Genomic DNA, 21,273 nt, shown 5'->3' with positions numbered 1-21,273 from the left:
AGTTGATGATGTTGATGGATGAACCAAAGAACTTCAGACATCAGTTGTGAAGTTGTGCAGTAGTAGATAAGAATCACTCAAAAAATAAATATTTTAAAAAGTAATGTCAAAAGAAAACATGCAGGTGTATATCATATTTTTTTTGTTACTTTGGTTCTTGAAATTTTTAATCACACAATTTATGTAGAAAAAGAACCAGTTAAAAAATATTAAGTAATCTGTCCTCAAATCAGTTGTCTTTTTAAATGAGCACAAAAATCTTGTAAGTTTCTGCCAGAAAAGTGAAAGGGAGTTATCTAGTTCATGAGCATCAGAACTTTTGATACCTAAAATGTGGTCTGCAGTCTGAATTCTTTAAAGGAGATAAAACTGGTAAAGTAGAAATAAATGTCATAATCACAATTAATTGAAAAAAAGTAATTTGTTGTTCAAAACCACTTTAAACACGAGTTCTTTTGAATATATATGTATTCTAGTGGTGTTATAAAGTTCAAATTTTAACATATTTATGCATAAATATGTTTCTAATCTTCTATACAGTTAAAAAGAAACTGAATTAACAAACCAATTTACTACTATCTATGCTGTGTAATAAAATTATTACCTTTTTATGAGGAACAGAAGTTCTTTCATAAATGGAGAATGCTTTAACTGGACTTTGTCGAGCCCAAGCTAATTTTGTTGGAGAACTCTTTTTATTGTTCTCTTTGTCTTTCTCTTCCTTGCTTATTAACCTGTAGCAAAATAATCTTTATGTATTTATTTGTGTAATGGTTCTAGACAGATCAAAGGATAGTTAACATAGCATTCATTGTAAATTATGTAATTAAATACACGTAAAGAATTTTTAAATTCCAAGAACAATATAATCAAAAAGATGCTGGGTATGATGGTTAGATATCCTAGCCTCTCTAGGGACTTACACTCCCTCTGCAGGTTAATTCTATCTAAACTCCTGTCTTTATCTTTGGTCCCTTCTTCCCTGGACTGGTATTATGAGGTTGAGTATGTTACCAGAATAGGTCTACCACAAAGTTTGGGACACAGTAGCTGGTAGAGCAGTTACAGCTAAAATGGAGCTTACTTATTAATATTTCTGTACCACTACTTTCACATTAATATGGAATTTATAATAATTCAAAATTATGAACAGTAATATTGTTTAAATATAAAGTTGTTTTGCAAATGAAACATGGTTTTTTGGATACTTTTTTCATTTTAAATTTAGATGTTCTTGATTTATATCTGTCTAATAATGACAAATATTGTATATCATAATTCAGAATGTATGTTTAGATTCTAGACGAGCTGTGCATATACTGTAAAACTAGCATATCCAGTTTCAGCTCAAGATTACAATGAAATAAACAGAGAGTTAAAAAGAAATAAGATTTCAGAACAAAATGACACATTGTTTCTGTCTGCCTTGATCAGAAATGACAAATAAAAAAAACCACAAAACCCAATTATGCTGAAATTGCAGTCTTGTAAAAGAAATTTGAAAATACAAGTGGACAAAGTAGATACAATTTCTAATGCTTAAGTAGACTTTACAATCGAAAAGTTATTAGAAATGTTTCATTCAATACCGATCAAATCTGAAGGAGAAAATTAAAAACTTAGGGGTATAACCTCTTCAGAACATAGAACACCAAAACCAGAGGTAAAACACTGCATAAGTTATACATGATTTGATATTCTGAAAATTGATTAGTAAATGATGCTGCATCCCTCCAAAGGAGTCCACCAAAAATCAATTTATCATTTAAAGGGAAATATCATTTGGAGAAAATATGATACTCTGTCATCGTTGATGTTTTCGGGCTAAAAGAAGATTTTAAATGACATAGTTAGGACTCAGATCCTCATATTTCTTTTTAAAAAATTGAAATCCTAATTAATGGCCTTTAAGCATAAAACTGATGAAATTTTATTTGTCAGGTATGACAGAAAACAAAGAAAAAATTCACAATATTGAGATCTAACCACACCTGAGAACTATAGTCCAAAAATATTTTAGAATTAGGTGATATATAAATACATATTCCAATATATAAGAAGGATTTTCAGCAAAAAAAGAAGTATAATTAATTACCATATTTTGTTTCCTATAATAAAATTTTCTAATTCAGAGTACGACCCTTCATAGGGCCTAACTCTCCAAACATGATTTGCATGCCATGGATCATCAGGGAAAAACCTTGTAGAAACTTTTCAGAGACATAATTTTAAACACTCGAAGTCATCAGCATCAGTTAGGTAGAATGTGACTGTTGGAGATGGGACCACAGCTGGCAAAATACAATTCTTGCTCAGAAGAATTAACTAATCAGAGAAAATAGAGCATACATTTGTTGCATCTCCAGTTGAAACATGTAGAAAAATTTAATTGATTCAAGTCATACTTGGCGGCATAACTCGTAAAATAAAAGACCTCACATCATTAAAATTATGACTTTGGCAGACAAGGCAAAAAACAAATAGAAAAATTTTAGATGCTATGATTTAGATTTAATTATCTCGGAGAGACTAATTGAAGAACTCTTTGAAAATGCATGTAGGTATAATATATGAAATTTAACCAAACAGGTATCACAAAAATGATGTAGTTTTCTTTTATTCTATTACCCAAAAATCTTGGGATATTTTATACATCAGGTTATGATAATTCCATTGAGGGCAGAAATTTCAAAATTTTAGCATAAGACCTTACAAAAAAGTATTCTTTTGGACTTATACTGAAAGTTTTAGTAGTGTTGGTAAAGTATAAGTGTGCTTCATTATGGGCCAAACCATCAAAAAAATTGTTTCTTTTTCTATCAAACCTAAGGAAAATATTGCGTTACATCATCATAAAACAGTAAAAATTATTATTTTTTAAATATAGGAGATTTGTCTTCTCTAGTCATTTAACAAAACATTACTGTAAAGAAAAGTCAGTGTTTGGTAAAACATAGAGGAAAAAACAACTTAGGCTTTAAAAGAATAAGGTGAATCATTATTAAAAAAATTATGTCAATATTATTCTACTCCTCCAATCCATTACTATTAACTACTCAATAACACAAAGAATTATAAGTAAATATTAAACAAACAGGGTTTATTAAAAACTTCCTAAATTTAAAGTAACTAAATATGTATGCAATTATTGAACTGTAACTGTAACTGTATGCAATTGACACTTTGCTCATTTAGTGACAGAATTTGTTCAGACTTGCTATCTAGTTTTTACTTCAGTTACATTTTTTACAGCCTATCATTGTGGTTGAAGAAGGAATTAGTTCTAAAGAAGGTATCTTACCTCGATCCCAAAGAGATAAAAGTTTGCTGGGCAAACAAAGTAAATTAATGTTTTTGTAGTTTATAATGTTTGGCAGTGAAAATTACAAAAAACTACTAATTTTTTTTAATGAAATCTTACCACAGACATGTATCCAAATATTTATATTACTTGCACTGTAATGTTCATTAATCATTCTTGCAACTTCCTCTGGGAGAGGAGGCCTGCTATCTTGCATACAGTTTTTGGGTGAATCACTAGTAGTTTTTTTGAGTTAAGGAACATACATACTTTAGGAAGACTGTTGGGAACACATATTTTGATACAGTAATAATGAATCTTAGACTGAAAATGTATCTGTACATTTTGCATGTCATGTGTTTTTGTATATTCATATTTTCATAATTTTCAAATGTGTTAATATATCACCCTTTTATTGCATGTGTAAAATATTACTGTATTCAAGATTTATTTCTTTGCAATGGTCGGCAAAGTCAACAGTATTATGGGACAATTATTAGTTCATGAGTTCATTGTTTGAAGCTGCATTCCGTTTGTCTAATATTATATTTAATAAAGTTAGTTCAGTTTATATGTTCCTGGGGCATGGTTTTTTGTTTCAAGAAACGTGTGGCGGTTAGTTGTCATGTGTTTTTTTTTTAACTTTAAAACTAAACTTAAGCAATATTTAAAAAAAAAAAAAAACATTATTGCCTGAGGAATAATGAGGAATTATTACCTAAGGAATTATAGCATTATTGTCTGAGGAAAACTGCAAGAATAATTGAATATTTATGATGTAAGAAAAACTTGTTTGTTTTAAGTAAATTCAGTTAGTTTTGTATAACAAAGTGAATTCTGTTTATATTTTAGCTTACAGAAAATAATAGATAATTCATTGATTTGACTTTCAAATGAATGCTGTTTATGTAAGCAAAATTATTATTTAAACAAAAAAAGATTGAATTTTTAAATAAGAAGTAATAAAGAATGACAAACGCAAATGATCATAAAGAATCATATCTTTATGCTGATATAACATCAGAAACTAATATATCATAATTATATTTTTTACAAAAGAAAACATTCTGTAATAACATAACACATTACTTAGGTGTTGTGGATGCGAGGCTCAATGCTGAAAGGGAGCTGCGACGTGATACTTGTTCCCACAGTGTTATCTGCTTATTGTACAGCTCAGCTATGTGTTGTGGGACTAGTTCTGTACCCCATCCACGATGCTGAAAAATGTCAGAAATACTTAATACAATCGGCTATTTTTATGGAAAAACACAATGTGAAATAACATAGTGTTTTCACATGTCACTTAGTGGCATGTCAAGGGCAACTAGTACCCAGAAAGGGCCTTTGTTTTGTTATCCCCTAATAAAGATTAACTTTTTAGAATGTATTCTTCTTACTTAAATGCCTCTTCAATTCTATTATAATATTATTACTTAATACAATAACAGAACTACTTGAAAATAATAAAAATGGAATAATAGTAATAGTCTCTCACCCTATGGGAATGCAAGGGACATATCAGTTTCATTTTTTATGTAAGTACATAGAATTTGACTATTTTTCTATTTTTGTGGGCATTTATGAAAATTAAAACCGACTGATAAGCTATGTTATTTGCAACAAAAACCAATATTTTTCTTGAGGGAGAGTTTGTCCTCATCATTTGGACACATTTGCAAGTGAAGTGATGAAAATATAAACTGACCAAGGAATCTGGAGCTGCACATACTGTAGGTAGAACTATAGAATGTATTCTTATTGTCTGAATTAATGAAGTGAATTCTTTGATAGATACATAAAAAACTATTCACTACACACACCCTCTGTTCAATGACATTCGGAAACTGACTGTCTCCTAACATCAACCTTGCACACCGTTGAATTTGGTTATGCACAATATATTTACAGGTTACAACACGTACTTATAAAATCTTACAACATCCATCTGCTCACATTATTATATTAATCATACTTATGTTAAATAGTTTCTGTCATCAGACTCTTCTACACTAAAATACATATATCACTCATAATTAAAATATAAGGATGAATCAGTTATATTAGTTCTGTCACACCGTTGTTATTTACGTAACTAACAATTAATTTGGTAATTAGGAAATTCTATTTACTGTTAGTCAAGTAGTACATTTTATCTGTGTTTGATGTGTTGGTTTATATTTTTTACATTTTGAGATTTTTAATTACATATTATTCAAGTTTGATAACCGCAAAACTTTCATGTGTAAATTTTGCATTGTTAGTATTTTTGTATGAATGTTCATATTCCATGAAGCGATTTGCAAAGGTTGATTCTAATATATGCAAGGCTTATGCATTCCTCTGCAACTGTAGATGAGTATGCGTTTAGTTTCTCAGTAAAGTACTTAGTTCACTAACATGTATTTAAGTGTAAGTATGTTGCCATTAACATAAGCTAAGTGTTTTGTTGTATTGAATTCTAAACATGGAAGAACATTTCTCTACTTTGAAAGTACATTATTTTTACTATGTTTGTACTAAAGACATAATATTAATTTTAAGCATCATGTAAGATGTATAGCTGTTTCAGCAGATCTTAATTTAATTGATTGATTCTGTTGAAAGATGCTACTTGTCTAATAGGTCTGATAGAGTCTAAAACCATCACAGAGAAGAATCAGATGCAGTCGCTACAAAGAAATCACTCTAATATAGAAATTACAATGCTGCTGATATATGAACAAAACTGTCAGCCTACATTAGCTTACTAACATAAACATTCCCTCTTTCAAAATAAAAAATATGATATACTTATTACCAAAAACTTCTGCAGCTACACCAGTGTTTGAAGTGAACTATGACACACCATAATTGTTCAGGGCATATTACATCACTTGTGAGTATGTGTGCAAGTTATCTGTTAATCAAGGTTTGGCTGCTTAGGAATAAATTTAATTTATCAACAATCTACTTCAATTTTTTTTCTGAATTACTAAACAGTTCTAATAGTATACCTATCATCAGTAAATGTAATGAAATATAGAGAATAGTTAGGGCTAAAATATTATTATAAAAACTTAAAGGTTGCAAATCAGGAAAAATGTTATAAACTATGTTTTGCAAGCAAAAACATTAATGAATAAAAAAATATAAGATAAAATAAGCGATATGACTGAAAAAACTATTTTATTGGTTGTGGATCTATACAACACATATTGAAAGTCAAAATTACAATTAACAGTAAATCATTCTACCAAAAAACAAAAATAAACCAAACTTCTAAAATTCTTTCTTAACTCATTGATATTTGATTTTTACTTTCTCTTTATCACCTGCTTTTTTTAACAATTGGAAGGTCAGCCTATTTCAAAGCCATTAAGAGAAACGTTACCCCAAAATGGACAAACTACTTATAAAAAAGATATGGTGGTTTATTTAAATATCTCTAAAACCTTAATTTATATCCTAAATTTACACATAAAATTATATATACTATTTCTAGATAGATGATAGAATTCTTTATTTTTTTTTGTTTTATTAAATAAGTCAGAAAGACTAATTATTTATAATCTTTTAAAAAGTTTCAAAAAAATTAATTGAAGCACATTCATAATAACTTACAAAACCATAAATGTTTTAATATTAAAAAATAGTTCATTTTTTCCGTAATAAAAAAGGTAATTACATCTGAAACTAGATGTTTATGAATTTACTTTAATAAAAGCACTTCATGATTAGCGCTTGTGCTTTAAGATGTACTTTGAAGTCTGAATACTGTCATATAAATCTTCTTTCTCTAATGCAATATGAATTAATAAACTAATTTGTACCTTCATTAAAAAAAAAAAAAAAAAAATCAGTATAAAATTTAATATTTACAAGTTCTATTTGCAAATTATATACAGAATGCCAGTTTATTTTAAACGATATGGTACAAAATCTTGAGAAACTGTTTAGTAATATTACTGTTACTGTTTAGTTCAAAATACCTACACTGTGTGCTACTTTATAAAATTAAAATAAAAAATTGAGAATATTTGTAAAGCATAACAAAAAAAATACAAGACACTGTAACACCAACATGACAAAATGTAATAGTCTTGTGTTACAGAATCGATTATTATAATCAATTATTGATACCTATCACCATTGTTACATTCGAAGCGAAATTCTTAAGAGAGTAAACATAAAGACATTATCTTGGAACTTTCATAAAAATTATTCCAGTTTGAAATGAGGCACAGTACATCAGTACTCTAACAAACGTTTAGCAAGTTAATGGGTTAAGACATACCCTGCTTACCATAATCTCAAAAGGGTTAACTAAGTGGTTTTTTCTTTTCTTTTTATTGCTTAAAATTACATAAAAAAGCAATAGTAAATACGTGAGTAAATATAAAAACATCGATACAAATAACCAACTGATCATGGTGCTTCATAATTAATTCAGAAAATAATTTTAATGGATTTTGAAGTAAGTTATGTTTTAAGGCAGATTGAAATTTATTAATATTTTTAATTTATGCTGGAATCTTTTAAAAAGTGAGTCTGCTACTTTTGGACCAAGTAAGACTGTGCATATTTATGAAAATATTTTCATGTCCCATATTATGGTAGTTATAAATGTGATCTTTTTTTACAAAATTAAGATTTTAATCAATTTTCATGATCACAATTAATATCTATATTACCTTATAAACAAACAGAATAAAATGTCATAATTTCCATTTTCTCAAATATCTATACATTTAAGTTTTATTTACACGTATATTTTATTTACACAATTAAGAGATGTTTTCTTAAGTAAAAGAATTCTATTGATATTTTAATGTGATGCTCCTCTTTATTCATGAAAAGAACGTCACTACATTCTCAAATTCTGTGTAGCCTGCATAGCATGATAATTGCACATTTTCATTGTAAAATAAATTATTATAGTAAAGTAGTAAATTTCCATTGTCTATTTTCATTTTTCACTGGTAAACTTAACTATGAATGTTGCTCACTGTTTAGAGCCTTAAGTTGTAAAATGAGAAGAATCTATGATGAAAATATTAAAGTGAAAGTATGCTGGATTATAACCTCTAAAGGCCTGTACCTACAATGCACTAAAGTTTTTAACGAATCACTGCATTACAGTTACAGCCATCTTATTTATTGTAGCTTATTCACAGTGATATCTCATTTAAAAAAAAATAATCTTTGGTTTTGTGAAAGAATATAGATCTATATTAAGCAATGTTTTCTAAGGGTGTATTTGTATACGTATGCATGAATGTGCACATGCCAGCAAAAGGAATTAACTTCAAAACGAATTAAACAGGAAAACATTTGGACAAACAGGAATATTTGGTGGCCAAATGTTCCAGATTTGCAGATTGATTCAGTAAACTTAATATTTCTCTTGAGTTTTATATCAATCAAACAACTGTAGATGAACAGTGTTTCAAACTTAATTGATGAAAAAAACACAATACTGATATTGGAAATCATTCTGTAATAACAGGCAGAGAATAAAAAGTTTAATCAGTAGTTTTCAAATTGATACTATTAATTCAAACTCTTTTACCGTTTATGTCCATGATGATCAATAAAAAAAATTATTTACTATAAACTTTGTAAACAACAAACTGCACCAAATTTTACTAAGACAATGTTTTTTTGTTTTTAAATAACTTACTTCAAGACATTCTTAATCGCCGTTACAAAACTGGACTAAAGGTTAGTCTGTTGTCTCAGAATTTTATATTTTTATACAATTTAACTAATGTTTATTTCTTATTGTTTCATTCATTAACTTAGAATAGAATAAATATTTAGCACATTGTACCTTATATTCGCCTGCCTTTCTTCGTAGTTCTAAAACTTCTTGATACCAAGAATCTTCAGGTTGTAGTTCTGCTAAAAGTTGTTCTGGTTCTTTTTTCGGTTTAAATCGTCCTTCTACATAATTATATTGTGAGAATGGTCGGAATTTTTTCTTATATTCAGTATTAAATTCATATCTAAAAAAATCCAAAATGAAATCATTGAGAAAACAAAAATTAAATAACATAATTAGAAAAAATAAAGTAGTTGAACTTTAATTTATATATAAATAATACTGATAAGTGTCATATTTTTGTCATTCTTTGGCTAAAGGTTTGCAAACATATGTGTGCACTCTTATGTGATAGATTTCCATATCTTCAGATACATTTTTTACTGCATTATCTAATAAAAATAACTCCTAAAATACCTCTTAAAATATTTCTTAATATACCTCTTAAAAGCCAACCATGATGCAGTTCAGGTTGGTATGCCAAAGCGCTTACCTTAGGGAAGTACTTTTGCATGTTTCAGCTGCATCACTAGTCAGTTTTATACAGCATATAACATAAAAAGGATTACTAAATAAAACAACTACTTTAAGCAGTTATTGAAATAAAATCACAACTACAAAACAATTCAAGGTTGCATTTATTATAATCATAAATCAATTTGTAGATGCCTGTTCTTTTGATGGGTTTTGTTTTAACTTTTATTTAAATGGGTGAAAAAATAATATAACACAAGATCGAGAATTTTTTTATTTTAATAGGTAAATTACTGTGGATGGATGAAGTGAGAAGGTAGTTGTCAAAAAAAAAACAGTCTGGAACAAGCCAGAAGAGCTTACATGCAGGAAAGGAGCCTGCTAGTATCAAATATATATCTAATGATTAGAAAGAAATTTTGAAATTATTGGTGTGGAGTACAGCACTTCATGGAAAAATGGACAATAGAACAAACAAAAAGAAAAAGACTACATGCATTTGAAATATAGTGTTACAGAAGGATGTTAGAAATTATGTTGGTTGATATAATATTAAATGAAGCTGTCTTAATATGAATAGAAGAGGAAAGAAATTTATGGCAGATTATTGAAGAGACGATCTTGGTTGGTGGGTCACTTATTAATACATAGAGGTTCAGTTAACTTGGTGGTAGAGCATAAAGATTGCTGAAGAAGACAAACTTTGGAATACATAAAACAGATAACTGAGAATGCAGGTTGTAGAAATATGCTGAAATTAAAAGATTTTAATGAGCCAAAAAGGAATGGAGAGTAGCATCAAACTGGTCAAACAATGACTTAAAAAATGTTATTCTATTTATTTTCAGCCTTGCTTTCATATAAAAAACCAAAACAGAGTTTTGAGTTTTATTTTTATTAACCTTTACCTATTCCCCGTACCATGGATTATTTCCATTAATAAATATTCTAGTTTCAACACCTATTATTCTCTATGGTAAAGTACTTCTTAATTTTTTTTTACTATTTATGTATTTTGTCAATAATGTATTAATGTTGAAATAAAATAACCGCTGTTAAAGTCACAATAACCAGAGTAAATTTTAACTGTGATAATCTTCAGCAGATCTGATGACACTAGTAGAATCATCAGCCGAAACAGACTGACCTCTCTGATGCTATCAAAAGCTCCTATCTAAAGCCTAAGCACTATAGAAAGGTGTACTAAGTTTAGAGTTTCAGGACAGTGGCCAGTTCTTTTCTCCCTTCAGAAGCATATAGTGCCGACTAATGACTGCGATTTGCTTCTCAAATAAAAATATGTATAACAGATAAGCATCCATCATCACTCAGCTGAATTCTTGTAAACAAGATAATCGGTAAAACAAAATTATCACCTAATAAGTGGTTTCTCCTCTTTGCTGAGTGACTCCTCTTGAATTTTTTCTTCCCCGTCTTCATAATCATTTACTTCTGGCTTAGAACTTACCAAAGGTTCTAACTCTGCTCCACCTAAACACAAACACTTTTGTTATTTATGGAGTGATGTTATTTTTTTAAGCCGATATATACTGTATATGCAATGAATGACTTCAAATGGATATATCTTTCTGAAACATTACTGTTTATTAAGTACGACATGACATCAAATATAAAATAATAATCGAAACACAGTTCAATTCAAATGTATATTCTACCACATAAAGTAATAATATTTTTTTTTTTTAAATATTAAATTTAACCCTGTGATCAAAGAAAAACATTCTGATATCAAAAAAATTTAAAACAGATTTAACAACATACAATTTTTTTTTTTAAAGTAGCATCATTCTTTGAGAAATGAGTGCATGAAGCATTTGCTACAGCTAAATCAACCTGTAAAACTGAGCAGACTAGAATAAGATGAAAAAAGGTCACTAAAATGTGAAGGTTCATGAGAATAAAGTAAAGTGAACTCTTTGTTGGTGACATCCCTCTTTCAGACACCACTTCTAGAATTGACAGGTTTTTCTAAGAAAAATGTTTAAACAGTAGATGAGGTACAGATTTTATTTTTTAATATCACTAACTGCTGTTTTTATTAGCCAATAAATGCCAATACTATGCTGTTACATCAAAAAGGAAACAACAACCATCATCGTTTAACTTCAGTGATCTACAGGAACTAGTTATTATTAAACGCAAATTTTACTGTCGAAATACAACTTAATAATACACTACCTATCAGGTACTATGAAACTGTGTGGTTGGTTATAGGGAGATCTAGTTTAATGATTAGTGTTTATCAATGTTCAAATTTAAGATTGTTTATTATTATTTAAAGTAACACTTTTAGTAAACTGATCACGGCCATTATATTCTATTCACTTTAAAACAACATCTTTCGATTATGAATACAATATTTTAAATTATGGTAATGAAAATGCATATCAGTGCCTATTTTTCCATGTAATATCTGAGGAATTCATACATTTAGGTATAAAATTACTACCGGATGAAAGAAGTAAAGCACAATCAGTTAGCAAACCATGCCTAAATGTCCTTTCATTAGTAAATTGTTTGAAATCAAATGACATAGGCCTTAATCTGAGGTAAACCTGCTGAAGACCCCTAAATTCATTAGCTAAACCGTGATTGTAAAACTAGCTGTTGATCTGTGTGCAAATATCAGTCAGAATTCCCAGTACTACAGGTAACTTTTCAACCCTGCAAGCATGCAGACAACATCCAAACAAACAAATCGGTTGTGATGCAGGTTGCACTGAAGGCAGATGGGTAAAATGACAAATATTGAATTTAAGAATTCAATATTTGTCAAGATAAAAGAGTGGCCTATCTGTGGAAGACTTTACAGCAAAGATATATGGTTAGAGTACTTGGTGAAACAGAGAACACTTCAAAACAATATTAGGAAACATATGTAGAAATAATTGCTGGCGATGACCTAGGATGAAGACTCATAGCTTCGGGAGATCCCGGATGTAAATCTTACGTGAAGATGAAGAGAAGAGATCAGTAGAAGACAGAAGTTGGTGAAAAACTCTGATAGCTGTCATACCATTAAAATATCGGTGACAAAAGAATATTATATGGATTTACAATATTTTAATCGTACCGCTAAACATGTTCGATGTAAACCGAACCGAATAAATCAGAATGAAGTACGAACAGAGTATCGTGTTCAATACTCTGCAAAGACTGTGTTCAGTACTCGTATTATACTTCAGCAAAGAATAAACATGCGTTTTAATTTCGGGAATTACGTTAAAAGTAACAATTATAAGAAACAGCCGTTGGTTTAAAGCGACATAAATCACAGAAAAAATGTCGAGGGATATGAATTCAAAAACTCCGAAGACGAGCGTTTTTATTATATCTATTATAAAACAGAAATAATTTGAAATCACAAATGAGAAGAACATGACCGTATTTATCTTATCTGAATTCGAGAAATTAAAGAACGGCATAAAAACGAGTAAAAGAACATGAAAACATATACGTAATCCATAATATGGATTTTTACGTAACATATACGTAAAAACATAACAATAGCGATATCCGGTTTCACATTTGCCGGATAAACCTAAAATTTCAATCTACTAACAGAGAAAGGAGAACGGAAAGGTTTTGTTTCTTCTTAACGTCCGATACCGAGCGATCTACTTCGATTACCCTTATTTCAAATCACATTCTAATATGTTATTTAGCCATCGACAGAACAACAAAAATTGTACTATCAGAAATAAGTTGCAACGACTCTTTCAGCAGGCTCAACAAAAAACTCTGATCCTTTCAAGAAACTTATCGATCGGCACGGTAGAATATAAATACATGGAAATCTCTCGTTAAAAACAAGAATGAAGTAAACTCGATGAAACTATGTACAGCATGCGGTTATAGAAGCATAATTTTTATTTTATTATGACTACACTTTCATTAAGTATATCAGATTAAGGCTTTTTTAATAATTTCGGGTAAAACAGTCGACAACCCTATTCTCGCTAGGGGGTTTGCTGTCTGCATGCACGTTGTTTGTCCTTTTTCTGTTCCGAACTTTTTTTTCTTTCTCTTAATTCTTTCTGCTTTCGACATATGCAAGAAGCAGGTCGACGGTCAGCACCGGCCCTGACTGCACTATTAGGGAGAAAAAGCCGGTGTAGCAATCACTTCTAAAACGGTGCTCTGCCTGTTAATTCGTCCAGGAATTCCATTTTCTACCCGGTTGTCGAACAAAGACTCATGCTGATGGTTGAAGTGCTTATAGGATTGCGCTGAGCTTTTATTATTACAATAATCAAATACAGTCGTTTAATGTAGAGTATTTTAAGTGCTGGATGTAAGTGAATTCGAGTCGCTAATAAATTTATATTTTCTTTTACAATATAAACTTGATAATGTTTAAAAATATTAAAAGAATAACTTAGAATTATATTATTAATAGAAAAAGAGTTTAAAATGAAAAATTATTAGTACATGTGTGGTTGTACGTAGTTTATCAGCATTTGACACACATTATAAAAAGCTGTACATCTGATATATCATTTGTACATATATGAGTAGAGTATAAAGGATCTAATACAATAAATTTATTCTCGCGTGCTCTCTCTGTGTTAAATCGGATCAAAAATAATTCTTATAAATGTAGCGGCACTCGGAACAGAATATATAAAAACAAATGGAAAATCGGTCATACTGAGATAAGGTTAATTTACCTCAGAAAAATCGAGTATAGTCTTAAAAGTAATCATCGCTGTAGAATATCTCAAGCGAATATAAAGTTATTATTTCATCAAAATCTATTTTCTAAGAAATTAGATATGTTGACACCGATATCTTATTAGTCGGACGACGGTAAAAAAATCTCCTAATCGATTAATTAAAGAAAAAAGTGTAAGAGGAATAATTAAATACTATTCGGTTTACAATACTAAAACTATTTATCGTATCGAAACTATAAAGAAAATGGACTCTGAAAAATAAGTAGTTTGAAAACCCGTTACAATAGTGGATTTCTAGAGTGAAAATAGCCGTTAATTTTAAAGCTTTAGTGGGTTTCTAAACAAAAGCTTTTTCCTTGTCGATAAAATTAAGCTTCTTGCAATTTATAGGATGTAACTTGTCTGACCGAGTTTTTTTTTTCAGTGGCATCGATGAAGAAAACCCATATAATTATCTTCATTATAAATATTGAATCGCTGCCGGTAAAAATTCATTTGATTTCAGAAAAGAATTACATTTTCAACACCTATACGCTCCGAACTAAAAAATTTCAACTAGTCAGCGGTAGATCGTTAAAAGCCTGATTTCCTTTACAATGTGAATAAGAGTAAATTCAAAAATCGTTTCACGACTGGAATAAAGTAGACTGCAAATTTCCAAATTTAAAAAACCAAAAACATGTTCACAGAGCAATTCAAAATTCTTTAATTTTACTTATTAAAAATAAAACGGTATCTTAAAAAAAATACAAAAATAAAAAATTATTTGAACTTCAGTACAAACATTTCAAACCGAAAACGAAGGTCAGCTTACAAAGAAACCTACGCTTCTAAATTTCCTACCAAGAAACGGTTTTTCGGTTTCTTATAAACTTATTTTACGACCGATTCCTAAGCGACCAAAATATCTAATAGTGTCCAAAATATCTTGATAATGTAGAGCCGTTAACAAACGTTATTAATTAAAAAAAAATAACGGTTTCAATTTTTTAATAGACAAATTTACCACTAAATTACTCCAAGGCTCTAGACAAAATAAGAGAACTAAATCTCTCAAACCTGTCGATTTGTACAACTTGAAACCTTTCAGAGAATAACATCTTGAAAATAGAAGTAATAATGATAAATGTCAGCGATCGGAGCCATATTTAACTAGCCGGGTCCCTTAAATCATACATAGTTAAAATGCTAGATGCAGCCGATTACTAAATAATTTACTTAACACTAAATTTATTTTTTTACGAATCCCTAGTAACAAAGCAGAAGGTCAGTCAGAATTACATCTAAACTTACATCATAAACCTATAACCAACCGTTATGAGAGAAAGGGATTCTTCAAAGGAACAAAAGGTTTCTTTAATTTAATAAATTATATCCGTCTATGTGAACTTTCTATATGGTATCTACTTACGTTTAACGCGTTTTGGAACTCTGCTCCATTTTCAGAAAACCATTCAATTGAGGTCGTCATCACATCAAGATAAAATGAAAAACCTAAAAACAAATACACACGCATATACACGAAGTCACAACACAACCAACAACACATAAAACCACGCTCAAACGCGACGTAACGCGTCGTCTATTACCACATACAGCGACACAATTGCTCTACGTAGAGCAGTTTGTTCATTAACAATGGATAACGGTGTGCACACATCGCGTGTTTGCGTGGTTTAAGGTATTGTTGATTGTGTTATGACTTTGGGTATATACCTATTAATTTTTCGCTTTTTTATTTTCTTGATGTAATGACGACCTCCAATGAGTGATTTTCTGAAGATGGAACAGAGTTCCGAAACCCGTTAAATGTTAAGTAGATATCATTTAGAGTGTTCACATTGACGGATATAATTTATTAAATTATAATTATCAATTGTGACTAGGGTACATTATGATGAATTTTAAATCTTTTTTATTATTAGAAACAATTTTAAACTTTCTCACCTAAGTTTCATACTATCTCAGGTACTATGTTTTATGGTAATTTTTCTGTTAAATCTGTCTACATAAGATGGTTTAAATTTAAATAATGTTGTTCAAACAAACTCACTCCATTTACTCTGTTAGAACATATCGATTTCTTTTAAAATCTATTGACATTTAATTTCTGTTTCCTAAATAACCAGTGAAAGAACTATCATTAATTACACATTTAAAAAATTGCTGACAAGTTTCATGTCACATCACTAATATCATGTATTTAGTGGCTTTCTTTTGTAGTCAAAACACTTTTTGTAAATTCTGTGCAGATGTAGCTTTACAATTGTTCCATAAAGGTTATTGTTCCTTGCACTGAGTTCTTTTAAATGTCTTCTTTACACAATCCATCCCATGTAATTATACTGCTTAAATGAAAAAATTTTCATGATAGTTACCCTGTTGTAAAACTATCCTGTTTATTTTCATATTTAATCACAATTGTCTAACATGTTATCTCACATTTGACGTACTCATACACTTTACTTCCAAACTAAATATTACTCACATCAGTGATTCTGGGGCACTTTTACATCTTTTAACAAATTTATTTTCAACAATGAGAAAGTATTATCACAAAATCTTCATATCTCTATTTTTTTCTCCTCAGAATATTAATCTCTTCTCAACTTTTTTTAATCCTTTACTGCAAAGAATGCAATAAAGAGGAGGCTTTTACTAAAAATAGACAATCTTGTCTCACTTCTTTCTGCACTGGAGCTAGGCTTTCTTGGTTTTTAACTTTACTGACAAATGATTTTTATTACCGCTATCTGATTTTTATATGCATTATAAACAACTCTTCCTTTTCTACATTTCAATCGTATATTCCTTACAATAAATTTTAAACAGTTGTTCCACTTCATATTATCAAATGTCTTCTGAAGATCCGTAAATTCCACGTAGATACTTTTTTCTTCACCATAATTTCTGGAATTAATCTTAACAATTATGATCTCCCATTTTATTCAACTGTAAGATTAATCCTAGTGAATATTTTGGACGCATAAGATGTTAAACTGACGATACAGTAATTATTGTTATGCTTTGGGAATAACAAATAATCACAATTATTTTATTTTTACTGAAATTGAAGGGTTCTTCATATAATTTAAATACCAACTCGTATTCCTATTTGATTCAACAAAACAGCATAGCAATTCTGACAGTACATTATACTTGCCGCTTATGTAGTTTTTATTATTCAGTTTCATCAAATTCTGATTACATGGAGTTTTCTCTACACTTACATCAATTTTTTTTCTTTTTTTTTTTTTTTTGATACTTCAGAAAGTTTCCCCTCTGTATGATTTTCCTTCTCACTCCAGTATAATTTCTCTACATATTCATGCCATCTAATAGCTTTTTATTTCTTTTTAACAGAGGTTTTCTGTCCATATCCTTGATATAATAGCTTTAGGTTAATTTTTTCCAAAATGTTATCTTCATGCTATATTAGCTTCCTATAAAACTCCTATTTCACTTTATATCTCCTTCCTCCAATCTTTCTTGCTGCTCTGCATCATCTACTTATTTTATTTCTGAAACACTGATACATATTCCTACCGCTGATTTTTTTTTTACTACTTTAACTCTTGATCTAAAATAGATCACTGTTCTCATATCTTTATTTGAATAATCCAGACCAAGAGATTTGACCAGCAAACTATTTTTCCTATTGAATATTTTACCACAAAGAATGCCATCATGTTTTACTAGAAGGAAGAGAGAAGAGAATGTTCCTTGGATATTACAGCTGCAGTTTTCCATCCCTTTAACCATGCATAAGCAAAACTCCACAGCACAGATGCAAAGCTTTTTTGTTTTTATAGCTCAAGATGAACCCCTCTCCCATTAATCAGTTGTTGTGCTTAATATCTACCAAACTGGCTACAATCCTTTTTCATGAAAGTTTTGTAATGTACTTGGCAAAGGAGAGGATTGCTAAGGGGATCTAGAGTCCTGCTTGGATTTCTCTTGTATTCTGTTTTTGTTGATATGTTGTTTTATATATTATGTTTTTGTTGTTGCTTTTGTCCTTTGCTTTGTTTTGTTTCAATTTTACTGTATTGTTATTGTTCCATGTAATATTTTTATGTTTCATGTTGCGTGTTGAATTCACTTTTATCTTCTAAAAGTAGGTAGTTCAGTTCCTTTGTTTCATTAAGTTCTTTCAGTTTTAATTAAGACTTGGTGAGATATGTTTTGTTTTTAGTTCATTAAATAGTAATACACCAATGTGAATGCCACGAGTGACATTCCCATCGATGGCATCCTAGCCAAGGCGGACTGGAATACATCAAAAGCTGAGGTTTTGAAGATGACCTCCGGTAAAGCCCATAAGGGCTAGGAACAGAGAGGGTGGTGGAGGGTGTCTTCCCTTCAGGGATCAGGAGGACTTATAGAAAATTGCAAACATGAAGTGTGAATGAGTTTTCTACGTACCACTAACAGTTATTCATTTTACTGACAGTAACATGTAAACAGTTATGAAATAATTTTAAGCATATATAATACAAACGTATATGAAAAATCCTGAATGGTACTTATTGCATACTTACTGATATGTAACCACAAATCTTTCAAAAAAGCATCAGTGATTCAACCTTATTGAAACAGGAAATGGTATGTGCAGTTAATTGTGCATACACTGTGCAGTGAATAACATTGATGGATGGTTATTATAATTTAGTGATATTTGTTCTTTCTTTATGGAGGAAATTGGATTTGAACTACTGCTAATCCCTACACACTAGGTAGACATCTAGCTAAGCAGTCCTTAATAATCCAGAATTGTTGCTGATAAATAAATATTTTATTTACATCAGTAAATAATTATATATTATACTGATATTATGAGGAACATTTACATGTGCTTTGTTATCGGTAGCAAAAAGGAATTATTGCCATAATTTGTAAAGACAAAATGGTTAAGAAGCAAGAAAATAACTTTAAAACAGTCTCATTAATGGAACTCAAATTATTTATTTGGTTCAAATTATCTATTCAATTCAAAGGACTTGTTTTCAGCAAGGTAATTGTCAGTTTTCATTCAGATTTTGCATGTTTAACAGCAGTTTTAAAACTTCTTTATTTCATAGCATCCGTAAGAGATAAGGAAATACTTTTTGATGCTCTCCTTGCCTGCTTGAAACACAGAATTCAATTTACTGTGTTCTCAAAAATTAATTGGCATTTATAAAAATAATTATCATTTTAAAATTCAAGTACACGATTTGAAAGAAAAAGTATTGTTATCTGCTCACGTAACTCAACAAAAGTTCTATTTAAAACATCACACAGCATCACAGTGCAAAGTTTTAAATAACTTACTGGGAAAAAATTTCAATAAAAATGTTTGCCTAAAAATGAAATTAATATTACAAAGTATCAATTAATTATTTAAAATAGAATATCACGCTTGTCAAGAATTCATTTACAATTTGATAATATTTTTACAACGAATACTTTAAACTGAACTTAAAATACCTAAGGAGAAATGAGCCCATGAAAATTTGAATGCGACCAAGAAGAATATATATTTGGGTATCCAAATATTTTTGTCAGACTGTACTTTTTAATCAGAAACTCAAGTGCACCCTTACAACATGACAGATTAAAATGATAGATCAATTTAGAATGAAACATTAAAAAAACTGTGAAAAACTTTTACAATGGTGCAAAAAACTTGTACCAGCACGATTGTCACCGACTATCCTCTTCTTATGAGTAGGGGCGGGTTGATTTGCAGGTTTTATCGCACCCATAGAAAGGGATTTCCTTGGAGGTCCTGAACCTTCCAATTCTGGCTCATCAGCGGCAGCAGCAGAAGTGTGACCGGCATCTCCTCCTCCACCGCCTCGAGGCCAAGCAAACTGCAGTCTGTATTCAGTACTGATCCGTGATACTGCTGATTTAAACACACCAGCAGCCGGTGCATTGGTCAGCTGTGGATTGTTTTCATTGGATGGTAGATATGCTATCATCTGCAACAAATGTAATGTCTAATATTGACAAAAGTGAAATAGATTGAATTATTTTTTTAATCAGTTTTCATTATTTATAAGTTTCTTTGATACATCATTCATTGTTAGATGTATGAAAGTAAACAGTACCATAGGATCGCACAGACGATAGTTTATGTAACTAAAGTAAAAACATTTTACAAAACCTACGTAATAAACCAAATTATGTACTGACTACCACTAATCCTCATAATCATTGCTATATAACTGACATACCAACACATGACATTTACACATCACTGTAATACTAGATTAACTTCCAGGAAGAGTACATCACATTACCATAAAATTGTGTTCTATCAATATTGCTATTCAAATACATTAACAGTTTCATCATAACAAAATTAATTAATTTGTTAATTCTGACAGTCTATAAACAAATAATTTTAATGAGGAAGAAAAAAACAAGTCACTAATACATACAGAATAAACAAATAAATGATCAGTACACATACTAAATACTAGATCTATCAATATCAGGCAGTATTAGATTTAGTACATCAAACTACAATTTTCACAATTTAATAATATACAATTACGTTAGAAAAGAGGTTTTACATTAATGAAATTACATTCTGTATAAAGTGGATCATTAAACAAGAGACTCATGTTCAAGTAAATAATGAATCAAAGTAGAAAAGAAAAGAAGTAAGAAAACATCATGATGAGTAATGAATCTAAAATGTCAGTCGTTTCTTCTTTTCTTTTTAAACGATACAGCTGAAATTTAGAGATTGGCAGGCTGTAAATCTTTGTTAAGATGTTAAAACTAATAAACAAACTGTAGGTATGTAAGAAATAAAAATTGTTTGAAAGAAAAAAAGTAGATATTGTATAAATGTATTTCTTAATTTAAAATAAAGAAAATACTTGTTTTACTCAGCCACTGACCAGTTTAGTATGATATATAGTTTATTCTGCTGCTCACTAATCTTTAAATTTATTACTCTTTACTTATTCAGTCTATGTATTTTATTATTTTTCTTCTTTTCC

The 21,273-nt window shown here is 29.7% G+C and overlaps 1 protein-coding gene across 4 annotated transcripts in view; it reads right to left on the bottom strand.

Annotated features, from left to right (window-relative positions):
• The window catches only part of LOC142323486 (uncharacterized), a 207,888-nt gene that overhangs the window by 82,746 nt on the left and 103,869 nt on the right, over positions 1-21,273 (bottom strand). For all 4 annotated transcript variants that reach the window (XM_075363199.1, XM_075363201.1, XM_075363200.1 and 1 more), the window contains 5 exons: positions 19,950-20,241; positions 10,955-11,069; positions 9,114-9,288; positions 4,391-4,521; positions 605-734 (listed from right to left, as the gene is read on the bottom strand). In XM_075363199.1, coding sequence (XP_075219314.1) covers positions 605-734; positions 4,391-4,521; positions 9,114-9,288; positions 10,955-11,069; positions 19,950-20,241 — 843 coding nt within the window. The remainder of the gene's footprint in view (positions 1-604; positions 735-4,390; positions 4,522-9,113; positions 9,289-10,954; positions 11,070-19,949; positions 20,242-21,273) is intronic.

This window comes from Lycorma delicatula, chromosome 4, assembly GCF_047948215.1.
Source record: "Lycorma delicatula isolate Av1 chromosome 4, ASM4794821v1, whole genome shotgun sequence".
Lineage (NCBI taxonomy): Eukaryota > Metazoa > Arthropoda > Insecta > Hemiptera > Fulgoridae > Lycorma > Lycorma delicatula.
The sequence above is the reverse complement of the archived record's forward strand: the minus strand, read 5'-3'. Positions and strand labels throughout refer to the sequence as shown.